Consider the following 16,840-nt stretch of genomic DNA (forward strand, 5'->3'; position numbering starts at 1 on the left):
TCTCTGCGGTTTATTCCCGCAAGAAAAATAAATAAAGATATACAGTGGATAGATATAGACTGTTGTGCATTTGTGGTTTGCGTGACAAAAATAGTACCGCCTGGACAACTATCATGATAAATTATCGAGCAATGTGGAGTTGAAAGAATGTTTTGCCTAGACAGTAGGGTCCGGCCTGGATAAGTCTCTGGTTTAATTTGCCTGAATTGATGAGACCTCCTTATGAGCAAGTTTGCAACTGTGCCAACATTACTCTGTAAATATCAGTTTTAGCTGTAGCTAGCATGAATCATTTTCCATGGGAGTCGCATATGCGGGGCTATGAAATCATGTATCCAATAGATGGCAACAGTGACGTTCAAGCCTGGTGGAGTTAGAGGGAATGAATGAGTGATAATGAGCTGTGGACTGAATCCTGCGGTTTGGGTCAGAGGCCAGTTGGAGTCCAGACAGTCTTAACCACAGACACACTGTCATCAGAAAACATGGCGGAAAACAGTGCACCCTCGCAGGCAATTAGAACAATTACTGCACATGTCTCACTGTATAAGGACTGCATGATGTACAGACTGGATCCCATGAGACTTAGGTCCAAATCTTTCATCCTACTGTAATATCAGAGTCTTTCTTCCATGTCCATCTAACACTGCTCTTCCGTATGTAATATTTGAACATTTTTAATCTTATCCAATTTTAAAAGCTAATTTAAAAACATTATTTTTAAATTATTATTCATGATCACGCTCTAATTCCCTATTACAGGTGTTAATGAGCAACAAGGCCCAGATGTTTTCTTTTTTTTTTGGTCATTCTGTACTTTTCTGAGGCTCAGACAATTTTAATTAGGCAACAATGAGCAGAGAATCTGTTACTGCATGTCACACACAAGGTCATTAACAATGCTGTGGAAGGTCGGCTAGTGGTGCGGCGGCCTGGGAGAGGGGAGAGGGTGGGGATGTAATGAGAGTGGGCCTCAGGGTCAGTAATGTCTGAATATTTATCTTACCGTAGTGCAAAAAATGTAAGACTCTCCCAGTATGTGTGAAAAATAAACTAGAAATATTTGTGTGTTACTTTCACAGAGAACTGCCTAATAATGCATCATCTAAGCATGGTTTTGTGGTTACTTCTTGCTGACTTTACAATCTTGTAAAGAAAGTCACTGTATTCAATTTTTACGAGTATTGCGCTGAGAGATGCAGCACCTGGTATCTTGTTATATTCACGCAGAGGGACACAAACCTTGTATGCCATTAATTATGAGTAGAATTGAAACTTTTTGGGAGAGAAGTGGAAAAACAGGTGGACACTGTGATCAGGCATGGTTCATAAAAATGGGGCTCTGACAGGCATGGGCCAGAGTAAAAGCACAGGGGTCTGGAATTCTGTGGATTCTGCAGGGTCAAGGGGGCGTTAAGCGCTGAAGCGGGTCTTTCGAGGTTAAAAATCAAGTGGTACCACTCCTTGATGTTTTATTCCTCCTTTTTCACGCCACTTTCACTTCAGTGTTTTTACAGGCAAATGTTTGCACATACTGATGCCCCGGTTTGCACATCTGGATCGGACACACATAAAATGACAAATAAAATGTTAAGAAAAAACACATGGTTTTACTTCTCATTTGTATTCTGCTTCAGTCTTGACACTCAATACCTTGACGTCATTCATTTAGTAGACATTTAACTACTCTGGGTATTTCTGTCAGGTTTGATGCTAAGAAACTGTATCACAATTGCATTTGCATAACATGACACCACATACATACAGAATTAAAAAAAATATGGATAGTGGAGATGATTTTAGTGGCTGCCAATATTTATTTTATTTTATTTTCTTGTCCAGATTAGCTGCTTCTCAAACAATGTATGGTATGGCAGACCAAATGGAAGTCAGGAATTAACAGTCTACATAATGGCTCACAAACTGTATTGGTATAAGTAACTATGCTTAATGGTAATGTCATTTCTTATAACTAATGTAAAGATTGCTGTGAACACTTTTAATTAGATTTTCTTGAGTTGTGAAGGGTTGCTTTTTAAATATTGAGTTTAGTTGAAGTTTGAATAAAAATAATTTGAAGTTGAAAAAAGTTTTCATAGTTTGATTCGCACAGCATCATAGGCTGTAAATCAAAAAGTTTAAAGTATGCATTAAAAAAACTTTGTAAATCAAATTTTTAAAATTAAAAAGGAACTTTTTGTTAATGAATTAGCTACCAAACAATGATATGCTGCTTCTTATGGTACCAAATCCAAGCAGATGCAGATGAATTTGATAAAGAATTGTACCTTTATTGAAGTAACAGAAAAAAAGTATCTTCAAGTGTTGAGTCCTTCCAGTTTGGTGATACTGGAAGGTGTATCTGACCAGAATAGTGTGAACCGTTTTATTCTTACCTGATGAATGCTCTCACTGGAAACTGCTTTGCTTCCTGCCGTAGTTTAAAAGAAATACTTCAACTCTTTCTGCAGATTTCTGCATACACATTAAAATATTCACGTGTGAAAGAAAGAATGAGTTCAGTTTAAAGTACTGTTTGTCAGATCTCTCATTATCATTTTCACCGATGAGACAGCCTTGCTTGGTTTCCTGAAATACACACTGTAGGGCACTCAGACATAAACACACACGTGCTGTAGAGGGCAGGCAGTCTGTCTGGCTAATAGCACTAAAGCCCACGGTCAAGCCACAGCAAAGACGGTGCAAGCTGTTTACCATCCCAGACAAAAATCCGCTGGGGCCTCTGTTTTCCCTTTACTTCACCGATGAAGTGGTAATTATAGGAGAGGCCTCACACCTCAGTAGAGCAGTACATCTCTACGCTGAAGGCACTGTGTTGTTTTCCATGTCTCAGACACGTTTTGGTCACGCTATTGACCAGAGACATCGAGGCTGAGAGTTGCGCAAGTGGAGTTGTATGAGCAACACCAGCAGAAGTGGCTGTAGCTGCTTCTTGTCAGATAGGAGCAGGGAAGTTCCTGCTTTGTGACTATATATCCTCGAACAATGTCATATGATTCACATGTGGCAAATCTATACAATTTTAATGGAAGACCTGATCTAACTGAGCGAAAAAGTATAGGGAAGCAACTGCAGCCTTCATGTTATTTGAAGGATTTTATGGTTATACCTTTTTTTTACAGTCTTTGTGCTCATAGAATCTTTTAAAGCAATAAACGAACAAAAAACATATTTTCTCCCACAGAACGTTTTTGGAAATCAGCTCAATAACTATTCCAGTTCAGCTCTCTGCATGGCTGCTGCAGTGGGCTAACCACATCAGTGTGAGTGCACACCAGCTGTGTCAGTCGTTGGTCGTCCATGGTGGGAATTAAGGGGGTCTGTGCATCAGCATCCCTCCGTGGCTGACACGGTGTTTGCACACATCATTTCCTCACAACAATCCCCAGCTCGGTCTACCAGCGACCGGCACAGTCATGATGGAAATACATTCCTCCATAAAACACTAGGTAACTGTGAGCTTGTGTTTTGCATCTGTGCAAAGATATTCGAGCCATGTGTTTCCGCAACACAGACAGAGAGGAGATTTTCCTCAGGATTGAAGTCGACGTCCATTGGCATCACTGTGTGGGAAACAGAATCCAAGGCAGAATATACGTTCCATCCCTAATGCTAAATTGATCTCCATTCTCACCATATATAGCAGTTGCACATGTAAACTATGGAAAATGACACTATTTTACCTCCAGCAGGTCCGTGTGAAATACTTGTTTTCGTCTCTGCCTTTTTGAAGTAGCCGGGAATTACTGGTAAAACGAGTTGGCATTGACTCGCTGTAACACGATCATTGTAGTGTAAAGATAACAATATATTACTGACTTTTATGAGTGCAGTGTGAATAGAGGATCAAAAAGGAATCGCCTACAACTTATGACTCAGTGAGAGCCCGGCCTTTGCAGTGGCACTAATCAGCACTAATGAAGAATGACAGTGGAACCTCACACCATAAAACCCGAAATGAACCCCTCTAATTTGCTAATTGGAAATCTGGAATGATACAAGGTCTTTGTTATTATACTGAACAGTTTCTTTTTATCCACGGTCTTTTCAAAATGAAGATACAAACAACTGGTGATTGTCTGAAGTGGCGTGCATTTGGGCTCTGCATTTCTTTTAATTTGAGTTTTGACTTGTTACCACATGTGCTTACTTGATGATGCACTCTCTTTTGTAATGTTTCAAACTGACCTACAAAGAATACAGCACTATGGCAGGATGAAAGTGTAACGGCACAGAAATAGTCCCACACCACATGAAGGCACTATTGGACATATTACCACCAGATGTGTGACACCACGGCATTCGCTTCCCCCTCTGCAGCCCTCCTGAGCACATGAATGTAACAAAAATGTTGTTGATGCCTTGTGTGATTTACAATGCTTCGGATTTACTGCAATAAAGCATGAACGATTGCATTAGGCATTTTATTGTGGGCAACCCCTTTTTACTTTCTCAACTTCCAAGGACTGAATGACTAGTTTCTGTGGAATAAAAACGCACTTGATGTTTTTATGCATTTAGGCTTAGAACAAACAGATGGTAATCTAACACCATGCACTGTAGCACATTGTAGCTGCAATCCAGAAAGTCACCTGTGACCAATAAATTTGGCTGATTTTGTGCGGTGAAGGGGTGACAGAGGGGAGGGCTGTGTGAGGCCTTGACAGGAGGTGTGGAGAGTTGCACTTTGTCTTTTGTTGCATTTCTTTGCGTTTTCTGGATTTACGGTCCGCTTTTCACAGCCTTTTGGCCCTCTGTTGCCTCGGCACTCCCATGCGTCATGTGACACCACCGCTTTGTAGTGAGGCAAAAACCCTCATGTCCGAGAGGCCTGTTGGAGGGTTTATTTGACACCAGCAGCACTTGGAAATGATTCATCTCGTATCATTTCTTTAGGTAACAGCAGCAGTTATCTCTGCATTTGAGTAGTTACAGATTAGAGAGTGGACATCCATGGAAATGTTTAATTTTCCCATGAAGACGATCAAGGCAGCGTTGTGACTCAATAAGAGAATAAGAGATAACAAAAGTTGACACTTCACTTTGAATAATTGTGACTGTGGGGAACATGAAATTTAGGGGTTAACCAAGATAACAAACAAGACCTCATATGGTCCCACATGATGCCACTCCTGATGTCATTTCCATAGGAATTATAGGCTTGCCTACCACAGCTGGTATCTAGTCCTTTCTATATATTCATTTGTATATGATTCATTCAACAGTCTAAATGCCATATGGAGAAATCCTGTGCCAACAATATATGCTGTCCTCACAGAGTGCAGACAAATTTATATTACATTGATGAACATGATAATGAAACATGTTGAAAGATATATTATTATACTGAAAGATTTTGTACGGAAATGAGTTCGGGCAAACGTGTAATAAAAATCTTATGAATTGTTTTTTGACAATAATAAAACTATAATTATGTGTTCTTCTGAACACCCCCTGGCATGATATCCGCTGGAAACAAGCTTTGATTTGAGGAGGTGAACGCTGGAAGATTGCATGGAAGAATGTTGCTTTACAGATTTGAGGTCATATTGTCAGTAGCCATTTGCTTGTTCAGTAATAGTCATTATCTAACCGTAGAGGGGTGGATGGATTGATTTTGTTTTTAAAATATCCTCTTGATATTTAAAAAAATAGATATAGTTGACTGCTTTACAAGGGTTTTTCTCCGAGTTCCATGGGGGGAAATGTATGCCTTAACTGTCAGAGAAAGCAGACAGTGAGTTTTCACATTATAAATCTTGATCCAGCCTTCATCCTTTCAGAATTTATCCAAACTTGCCTTAGGTGATACAGACTATATTTCCTTCATCCTAAGGGATCTTTTACTCAACAACCAAATTAATTTCATTTCTGTATATTTTAACACATCATCTGTTTTTCTTTTAGCCCAATATAACAATCCTGACAATGCCCAAGGCATTCTTTTGACAACAGACAGGACCATGAATGGGTCTAATCTCAGCTGGCTTACCAACAACTTCTCTTGCATTCCTTTCCAGTGAGTAAGTGGGTGTTTGAAACATTAATGCCTGGGTTTTCTTTACCAAAAAGTGATATCACAAATTGTGCATGACTGTTTGACACACTTGAGAAGTGTCTGAGTATCCTGTCCTGTGTCAGATAAACCAAAATCAAAGTCATGCCACAGGCTTAGTGACATCTCATCCATGTTCCCAGCTCTAAACTAATGTAACTTAGAACAAAAGAAGAGCGATGCTTGTCATGTTATGTCATATCATGTTCTGGACCACTTGTTGTCTCATCAACTACTTTGCGCATCTGTGGACATGTAGCACTGAGATCCTGGCATAGCCTCTGCAACCTAAGCTGCTAGTATTGATCTTGCTGTCTACTGAGATTGTTAGCTTTCTCTTCAGGAGTGCTGAGAAACTGGCCACATGCCTACACTGCTCTCACCAGGCATCTTCTCGGGGGCCTCATTTCCATCTCCTCTAATCAGAACGAGACATATTGAGAGCATAAGTTAGTTTATCTGCACTCTCTCATTGGACTGTGAATAGTTAGCGTGTGCTCCAGTAAATTAGCATACACATGTTCCTCCCTGACAAGCACCAATCCGCGGTGGAATGAGTGTTTGTGTGTGTGTGTGTGTGTGTGTGTGTGTGTGTGTGTGTGTGTGTAGACATAAGGAGAGAGAGGCTGGGAAAGGGAGATAGCACCTGCTGTTTGTTCAATTTGCTTCACTTCAGATCAGATGGTGACTGAACTGTGAAACAGGCAATCACAGAAAAATGAACAGAATCAGTGCCTTGAAGTCATTACTAAACTGCTAAGTGAAAAATACCTTGTCTGCATGTTTCCAAACAACAACTGGAGAAGAGCTGTGGTGCAATTATGAATTACTTTTTATAATCTGAGTACTAGTTCCAGGCTCCTGCATTACAGAGTGACTAAGTGGATTTCCTAAGAAGGACTCCTATGTGTGAAGTTAACAAGAAACCTGTAGGTATTTGTCAGCTCTATATTTTTAGCAACAGAATCATAGCAATGGATGGCAATGTCAGTCAGTCAGCCCCCCATTTTGATCCAGGATGAAACATCTCAACTGTTACTGGATAGAATGATGTGAAATTTTGTATTAGACAGTCATTGTTTCCAGATGATAATATAGTAATGATGTTGGTGATCCCCTGACTTTTCCTCCAGCACCACTATGAGGTTGACAATTGTGGTTCGTAGTGAAATACCTCAACAACCGTTGGACGTATTGCCAAGGAAGTTCGCACAGACATTCACGTTCCTCTCCGGATGAATTGAAATCCCGTTCGTAATCCCCTAACTTTTTATCCACTGCCATCATCACTTAAAAATGATCCGGATGTCCAGTCCCTCTGTCGATGACCAAACATCTGATATAAACATTATTCCTGCCGAACATCAACTCATTGTCATTGTCGTTGTGAGCATGTTAGCATGGTGATGTTTAGATAGATTACATTTTGTGAGACTGCAAAGCAAAGACATTAGAATCTACCACAATAAAGTTACATCTAATATACATTTAATTTAGAGTTTAGTTTACATGATTTAAAGCCAACATCGTTGTACATAAATTGATTCAATGTTATTTTCTTAATCTTTAACTGGTTTTCTGAAACTATCAAAGTGTTTTCAATTATCTTTTTTGAATCAAGAGGTTTTATAGTGTTTCTGTAAAATCATAAATGTGTCATAAAATTGCATAAATTGTATATAATGTATATTTGGCATATTAATATATTTTAAATATACATAAAAAGACTTCAGGTCTCTCTTAAAATATATAGAGAGAGTCTAGAGTTGAAGGAAATATGACAATAAATGTATGTATAGGTATATACATATATATATTATTCAAAAGCAGCTCTATTGTCTTTTTTAATTTTTTTTTAAGAAGATGTGAAGAAAAAAAACATGGTGTCAGGCACAAATTGTATGTCAGTGTAGCTATTCAGCAACGAAAGAAATTGCCAAAAGGAGAGGTATTAACTGTTTGCTCCTTTGTTTTGACCATAACACAGCTTGAGAGAAGAAAGAGATTAATAAGTGCTTTCAGTGGGAACTGAAAGCTGGGTGTCATTACATCAAAGACTTTGACGGTTATGCATCACTGATGGATCTTTTCCCCTCTCTCGATCTCTAATTAAAAAGTTGCAAAATTCCCCCTGGCTCACGTTGATGGTAGAAACAGCCTGGAGACATTAACAGGCACTCTGTCAGGCACTGAGGACGCACGTGAACTGGGGATCATAAACAACTATCTTGCAACCAGGAGAGTCAAATTTTAAACACATAAACAAACCTTGGAGTCACAAGTCAAATGGTCGTGGTGACATTTTCTGGTCCAAAACAGTCACCACCGCTGTGGAATGCATCTCATTTAAGTCTAACAGCTGAAGAGAAATTTTCCCTGTGCCTGGAAAGTCAGACTTTGTCATTTGAGCAGCTCCAGAAAAATGTTGCTGGGAGGGATGATAGGTTAGGGGCTTGCTTTTTTGGTTTCTAGGCCTGGGAACGAATTGTTCACATGAAGATATTGACGAAATTTTCAAAGGTTTATACAAAAAACACATGTGTATTCAGTTTGAGGGCTCCTTCTGTTCCATTCGAATTTGTTTGTGTGCATGGGTGAGCCTGTGTGTGTGTTTGTGTTTAGAGCACATGTGCCTGATTATGTGAGGAGCTGTTTCCTGCTCTTTGTGAGTCAAAGAACAGGGAATGGTAGCATCATTGTAGGTTGTCATTAATGTGCCACAGCCTTGAAAGGAAATTGTGAATTATCTGCTCCGCTGCCCCTGAACTCATTTGCCATAGTCATAAGCCTCCAATTTCTCTTATAAATGCCTTTTTTCATCTCCTACCCTTTTTGTAATTGGAGTAGTGAAGATGATGGTGAATATTTTCAGAAAAGGCTAACAAACGATAAAGGCCAAGTGGTAGTATCAGAAAACAAGCATGGACTGCCATTTCTCAGTCAAATCGGCACCACATGCAGAGAAATCTCATGGTATTTGAGTGGAGTGCAGGTTACGGTACTTGCAAGAAGCGGCTTTTAAAGGGAGAAGTCACAGAAGGAGACTAGTCTGTCAGTTGTGGTCGTGTGGATGTTGACAAGATGCTTATGAGTCATGACCATGAGCTGCAAATGCCAGACCAGAGTCATACATAACAGGCATTCAGAATATTCATTCACCTTGGCTAGAGCTAATTTTTCTCACCTAAGACAAGTCTCCCGCTCACTCTCGTTCTGTTCCCGTTTGTTCAATGTGTCTGTCTCTGGCCGGAGAAAGTATTCCAGTGTCATAGAGATGGACATCAGGGCTTTTGGCAGCTTGGACCATGCTTGGACTGAGCTCTACCGGGATGTCAGAGTACGTTCAGACTCCTTGCACGCTTTGACTTTATTTGACGTCAGGGTTGTTAAACAAAGCTGAGGAGCAAAGTTTTCAAGTAGGCATAATAATACATCCTACATAATGTAAAGATTTGGAAACGAGATATCCGTGGAAAGCGTTTCACAAAAGCCCTTCCTTCAATTTAACATTCTCACCAGGGATAAAACTGCCCTGACAGCAGCTGTGACAGTGTGAGCTGCTAACTCACTGTGAGACTGCTTGGCACTGAGTGATTGCGCAGAAGTTCAGTCAAGTGACCATGCAATATTTAGCACCCTTCATGCCAATCGGCACGATGTGTCCTGGAACTGTCTCTCTGTTTTCCTTTTTGTGATTGGCTGCTGATGCAATTCTATCAGTAGGTGAATTGGCACATATCCCTTCCTTGACATTTGCACGTTTATTTAACCACAATCGACCAATCATGCATTCAGAGGTGAGTCACATTCCGGCTTTCAGGATTGACGCACATGTTTTCACACACTGTGGGTTTTGTAACCAACAAAACTGCGTTTGGGAAGAGATTCAATATAAACGACTGCAGTAGTGAATGCACTACAAAATCCTGTGTGCATCCATTTACTCACAAGCTGGCAAGTCTGATAAGAATAGTCATCTGTTTGCCATTGCACTGGAGCAATGAGCAGTGTGACTGTGACGGTTAAGGACATCACAGGATTTTGTGAAAATATCAACAATATATGTTGATGTTACCATTTGCTAAAATGTACTTTTCACTGCACAGGAATTAATATGGTCCTAATTATTGCATGTTGTCTTCCTCACAATTACGGCTAGAATCTAAAATACCTGTTGAAAACATAGTAGCAGTGCTTGTGTGAAGTTGAACCGGGACTTGGAAATAATCGGATCTCTCCCTCTCTTGCTCTTTCTTCCACTTAATCTTTCAGTGCCACATACACTTTCAAAAAACATATAAAATGTGTCTATAATTTTCCAGTTTGTAAGCCATATTTATCCTTATAGCATACTAATAAGTCAGTCTTTATGCTTTAACTGGTTAATAAATTGTACATTAATCCTTTCGCAGATCATGTTACAGGCAATTATAATGCAAACATAAATAGGACTTTTTATTGCTGGGTATGAGTATTGCTTGGCACTGTAACCTAAAATATATACAGTAATGATGTATGACATGGTATATACATTTTCCCTCTTAAGTGATTCATCATATGGCACATGACTCAGGCATAGTAATTATTTCATGTTTTGAATTAAAGGTATTATCAGTTAGCGATTAGTATACTTTACAGTGATTGTGAGGGCAGAGTTTCACACATGATGTGTTAAGAGCAGTCTGTAGAGCTCATGCCACGTCGGTGTGCGTGTGTGTTTGTGTGTTTGCTCCACTTACTCATGATTTCGTTTATTTGGGTTTTTTTTACTGGAAATCCAGTGTTTTTCTTGCCTTTAAGGAATAGTTTGACATTTGGGGAAATACGCTTTTTGCCAAGAGTTGCATGGAAGATTGTTACTACTCTCATAGCTATACGGTAAATATTAAGCTACAGCAGGCAGACTGCTAGCTTAGCTTAGCATAAAGACTGGAAGCAGAGGGAAAAAGCTAGCCTGGTTCTACAGGGTGTTGTGTGTTGGACTATTTCTTAGCCAGAAGTGGTTTTTTAATTTTTTTTTACAGGCAGATACATAATCTCTTTATTTTTTTGAGAGAGGGTTATAGTCATTTCAGAAGCTACAGACAAAAAATTCTAATCCACTTTTACTCCTTCCTTTTCTTTTTCTCTCCAGCAGTGTGTGCTCACTGCATATGTATGTATTATCTCAAGGCCCGATTAAAACTCCATTAGTCATGAAAAAACAAAGAAAGTGTAATCAAAATGGAAATGAGTAATGTAATGATGCTGTGGAAACAGATGAAGTGAGCAGACTGGGTTCTGCTGAAAAAGAGTTTTTTGAAAGACTTTTTTGTACTTTTTGTCTCCTTTTGTCTGTATTTAATAATGGTGAAGACTATTGAATTCAGGTGTAAAATGATGAAGATACTACTAAGATGGTGTTATGGGTTTGATTGTCAGGAGCAGAGACCTCACTTAAATATTCAGCTTTGAGAATGACAGCTGCACATGAAATCTCATTGGCCTTGCCCCACAATTATCGTTCTTGCTGGCTGTTCATACTTTCTCTCTGCCATCAGACAAAAAGTAAACAGATGTTAGGTCAGAACAATTTAAGAAACCAATTTAATCACTGAAATTGCCTGAGGTCATGTTACAGAAATATGCCGCCTCTCTGATCAGGCTGTGTGAAGGCACTTGTCTTACAGCAAACAATCAGTCATTCTTGTTAACAAGCCCCAGAGTCAGACTCCCCACACTCATCATTTTAAGCCCATCCATCACTAATACGAGCTGCCACGGCCAGGGCGCTGCCAATACATGACAAGATAACAATGAGACAACAGCTAGTCTGTTCAGCTTCCTCATTCACATCTATTAAGAGCTCCTAGTGTTTGTCAACCTAAACAACCTCGACTACAAGGGCAATAAGTTAGACGTCAGGTTTATTGTCATGTCAGGTTGTACAGCAGCTAAAGTGCTGACTGGGTCCACATGGGCCCCAGTGTTGCAAACAGCCGCTTAAGTTAAATGTAATTAGTTTGAGTCGAGCTAAATGCATGACTACAGTCTGAAAACTGAGCCAAAAGCCTGCATGGTGCACTGTGGATTATTCCGTGAAGAAGGACCTATGACCCAGAAAAAGAGGACATACTCTCATGTTTTAGGAGGACTTGGGGGACAGGACTTCTAGTCTGGGGCCCAGTAGGAATGACTGAAAGGGGGCAGGCCCTGCCTTTGTATCTTTTGGTTAGCAGTCAGTTATCCGCACATGTGCCCCATTAATTAGCCAACAGGGGAACTGGGGCTAGGGGCGGTGTTGAAGCTAAAAGGGAGTAGTGAGGCAACACTGAGGTCCTGACTTTCTACCCTGATGCTCCAGGGGCAGCTGGGTACACCACCTGTTAATGAGCTCTGAAGTAGTCACTAATTGGAGCTCTGACTGTGGACCACCCAGGAAACAAGACAGAGGAAGAATCCACATGAAGACATAAAGGCCCAGATATAGTTTACAAGGCTTTCACGGAAAATAGATAATATACGCTTTGTCACGAATTGTATCCTAACAGTAATATTTATCATAATAAAACTGTATTGTCAATTTTGACGAGGATTCTACCATTTATTAAGTGTCTGAAAACGAGATGTCTTGCTTACCTAATGTAAAAAGGATGTTTTGGAGATACATGGTTTCTACAGGGCAGTGACAATGTGGAGCTTGAGTGAAGATTATTACTCTTTTCCAAAGTCAAGAATTAACTTGCGGAAATTTATATGCTTTATATCTTTTTAGTGTTTCGATGAGGCTACTATGCTCGATCAGTGTATCAAACTATTGTTCGAACATTGGACATACACCTCTTCAATGCATTTTGGTTTGTAAATGGTTGGTAGCGGGAGTATGTGTAAGTGTTTCCAAAAAAGAAGACTCCTCGTTTTTGAACACACTAGTATTTTGATAATTGTTCCAGCCTATATTTGCTATCAGTGCCAAACTACTATTTTGTCAGAAGCAGATGTGGCATTTGTGTTTAATTTGTCTGTTTTCAACAGCCTGAAAGCACCAGATATATCCTGCTGTGTCAGACAGCGCATCAGACTCTGACCGATGTCTGTGTTTCTTCATGTCAAGCACGTTTTCATTTCATGTGCTACGTGTACAATTGCACTTCATTCATCTGCATGTGTCTGTGAGTAACCTACATGGTTATTTTTGTGTGACACAGGGGCCCTGCTCTCCTGTAGCGTAGTCAGTCAGACACTGCTATCTATTATCTGGCAGAGAAGTGCCAGATAATAGGTTTGGCCCAGCATGAGATCCATTAACTGTCATATTAATTGCCACTCTACAGGAGCAGCAGGGGGGAGATAATCACTACATTTTGAATGTCTTTATGTGTTTGCTATTATTGTGTCCAAAACTGTTGTAAAGTGAGGTTTTTGAGTCATCACTATGTTTGTAAAGTCTGCTTTGATTTATGCTGTCAATTGTCTAATGGTGGGCAGGGCCGATGGAATGATGGGTCGCCCTCTTCTTCGCACTCCGGTGATCTGAAGCACTCTCCAATGAACAATTCTGTCTGCCCGTCTGCTTTTTATCAGAAGCGATGCCAGATCTCCTTGAGGAAACAGTTACTTCCGACAGACTGCCACTCAGTTAGCTAAAGGGGTTGGATGCACTTTGATTAAGATTCCCCGTACCTCCCCATCCCAACCAGCCTGCCCAAATTAACCCCCCGTCAGTGCCACACAAAGGGAATGGGCTTGGCTGAGTCTGATTTATTTCCAAAGAGCTATCATAAGGGCGCAGTTGGTCACCCATCTTCCCCCATAAGCCATATATATCCCGGCCCTTTTGGCCCCTCTTTTTCTTGCCTCCCCCCACTGTCCCGCCCTCACACCGCCTGTCACACACGCTCAACCTGTCACACTGAAGAAGACACAGGCACAAAGACGAGTCTGAATCAAAAGGAGCTGATTAGCAATTAATGATGCATCATTGTATTTGCATCGGGACTGTGTGCACTGTGTATGTGTGCGTGCAGAGTGGCGTTGTCAATCATGCAGAAAGTGCCCCGGCGCTCCCTCCTCTGTCCTGCCCCTGTGCTCGCTTAGGGGTGCAACCACTTACTGCTATTGATACGGTAGAGATGACTCTGTTTTACAACCGCACACTTAGACTCAAGATGAACACAGGACAACAGGACAACCTCCTGCTGAGCACAGAGAGAAGCTGAAGACTGAAGACTGCACTGGCACAGAGTTTTAATGGATCTATACCCAATGGCTGATTTGACACGTGTCTAAAAATTATCATTTTATTTGCCCAAGACACAGAGATTGGATTATACACAATTGCTGAGGTTGTGGATGTTTGGTTGTTTACTGCCATGTGGGTGCTTGAATTCTGCAGCCAGAGACAGAGCTTACAAGGATGGAACCTGGCACTTATTAGTGTGTTTGCGCTCTGCTTGTTCCACGGATGTCGAGGGCTGGAGGTTTGGACCATGGGTGGGGAAAGTGGGCAGAATGCGTCTGGGTTCTCAGTCCCTTTCGTGTTATTGTTGACAGAGATGGGAGTCGCTCAGGAAGGGGCCAGCGAAGAGGCAACCCCAGCTCCCACCACAGAACAAGAGGATGACAACTCTTTGGGCTACACAGGTACTGCTGCTGCTTCCCCATGATACTTAACACTCCCCCCCTCCTTCTCCCTCCACACAAAAATGCATTGCTTACTTGTTACTTCACTTGGATGTTTGACCTTCACCGTGCCAAGTGATGTATTTGAGAAGGCTGTTTTCGCATTCATCTGCCAAAGATGTAAAATTTCAATGTGATAAATTTAAATCTCAGTTTAATGCGTGTACCCAAGCATGATTTTTGTGTCAATATGTAACATACACGAGTGTGATGTGGAAACTTGAAACCTCCTGCATAAATAAACTTAGAACGGCCTTTTGGTGAAGCACAAAACATCTTGTGTCCAGACAACTTTTGAAATGAAAAATCATTTGTACATTTATTCATAGTTCTGGACTTTTCAATGAGAGAGAAGGACTAGATGTAAATTTATGTCTTAAAGAATGTTCTGAAGGGGATCTCTGATGTGCCATTGTTGCATACATATATACAGTACATAAAAATAATAATAGGTTGATCCTAGATGAAGAAATGGCTTTATGAGTTGAATGAAGTATTTAGTACATTAGATCAAACCTTATCAAAATAATAATGTCAGACTTTTTTAACTCTTCACGAGAAACTTTTTACATATAGTGTAAATGCATGTGTTGTCTATCACACAAAGTAACACACAAAGTATACAAACCAGTTACAGTTAAGCCCTTACTGAGAATAGCAATCAAAGTGATTGCAAAATATATTTGGGGGAGCCAATTGTTTACATTTTTCAATCAGAAATGACCACACAGTTGAAAAGCCTTTGGATAGAATAAATAAACTTCAGTGTTAGACACCAGTTTCCACATGTGTTTCCATGGCAAATATATATTTAAACACAATCTCCACGTTGTGGCTGCTGCTAAGAGTTTCTCAGTTCTGAGTGTTGGAAGAGAATTGTGGGAAAAGGAGGCACAAAGCACCACTTCAAGAACATGAGTTGATGTAGCCTTTGTCTACTCAGACCATAGAGGTCTCTGAAATGATGAGCCAGAAATGGGGTTGTTCACCAGAGGGACTGACGAGCACACACACAAAAAGAAAAAGTTCCGGAGAAAATTACTGACGATGTGTTTTGGTTGGGTTTTTTGGGCTCTTCCCCCAGAGCGAGGGGGAAAAAGTATTCTCAGTTTGTTGTCGCAGCAAGGAGACCTACCTCCCTTGGTGATTTACTGGACATCACACAGCTTCAGGAAGGTGCAGAAAAGGAAAGTCCAAATTAACTAGCAAAGCTGTTATGACATTCATCAACGTGTGCGGTTTGGAAGTTCTAGATTTTATTTTTCTTAAAACTCTGACAGTAACTGGCAAAACCATACAGTTACCATCAGTATCACACTGAGCCTTTTATAAAGAATGCGAAAACATTTCAAAAGTTTGAGCCTAAGCAAATATTAGTACTTGAATCTTTAAATTTAAACTCTCCATCAGCATATCTTGAAAGTTCCAGGTTTTCAACAGACTTTAAAAGAGGAAAATAGTGTCAAATCTGCCTCGCTGCATTTGTATTCATCTTTAGAATGATAAATCTGACCAGCACAGTGCCAGGAGTTCATCTTTAATCTGGCCATTTAATCCCATCTGTGCATGAAAATGAAGGAAAGCGATCTGGCTCGGTCAGTGAATTGGAAATGAGACTAATGTGCCCTAATACCTCAGTCTGCCGCTGATAGAATAAAGTGGGCAGCTGCCAAAGACTCCATTTTCAGGGAGCGTGACTCAGTGAATGGAACGTAAGGATAATCTTGACAGCTGCCAGTTTTAGCCAAGGTGAAAATTGAGTGTACCTTCAAGCGTTACAGCCAAGAATCTTTTAGGTGCCTGGTTGTGTTTAATTGTGAGTCTTTGCAATGTGATCTCAGTGACCTTCAGGGGGAAAGAGATTCATTGATTTTCTGAGTAAGTTCCGGGTGGCTATGTGCTTGTCATTCTTAACACATGTCCTGCTGTAGTATCTGAAATAAGGGATAGAGATGTGTCAAGTTGAGGGAAGAACTTTGGACCAATTTAACTATAACATGACGTTCTTGACTTCATATAAAACTAAAAATGGCTGGCACAGTACTAGGCGATGACATGGTAATGTCTTACATGGTAGTCACCTGGGACTAATACAGACTACTG

At 40.4% G+C, this 16,840-nt stretch overlaps 1 protein-coding gene across 4 annotated transcripts in view; it reads left to right on the forward strand.

Annotated features, from left to right (window-relative positions):
• Positions 1-16,840, forward strand: part of robo1 (roundabout, axon guidance receptor, homolog 1 (Drosophila)) — a 307,514-nt gene that overhangs the window by 151,557 nt on the left and 139,117 nt on the right. For 3 of the 4 annotated variants that reach the window (XM_040130248.1, XM_040130252.1, XM_040130249.1), the window contains exon 5: positions 14,609-14,698. The exons of the other annotated variant lie outside the window; for it this stretch is intronic. In XM_040130248.1, coding sequence (XP_039986182.1) covers positions 14,609-14,698 — 90 coding nt within the window. The remainder of the gene's footprint in view (positions 1-14,608; positions 14,699-16,840) is intronic. 4 annotated transcript variants of the gene reach the window in all.

The sequence above is a fragment of the Xiphias gladius genome, chromosome 7, assembly GCF_016859285.1.
Source record: "Xiphias gladius isolate SHS-SW01 ecotype Sanya breed wild chromosome 7, ASM1685928v1, whole genome shotgun sequence".
Classification (NCBI taxonomy): domain Eukaryota; kingdom Metazoa; phylum Chordata; class Actinopteri; order Istiophoriformes; family Xiphiidae; genus Xiphias; species Xiphias gladius.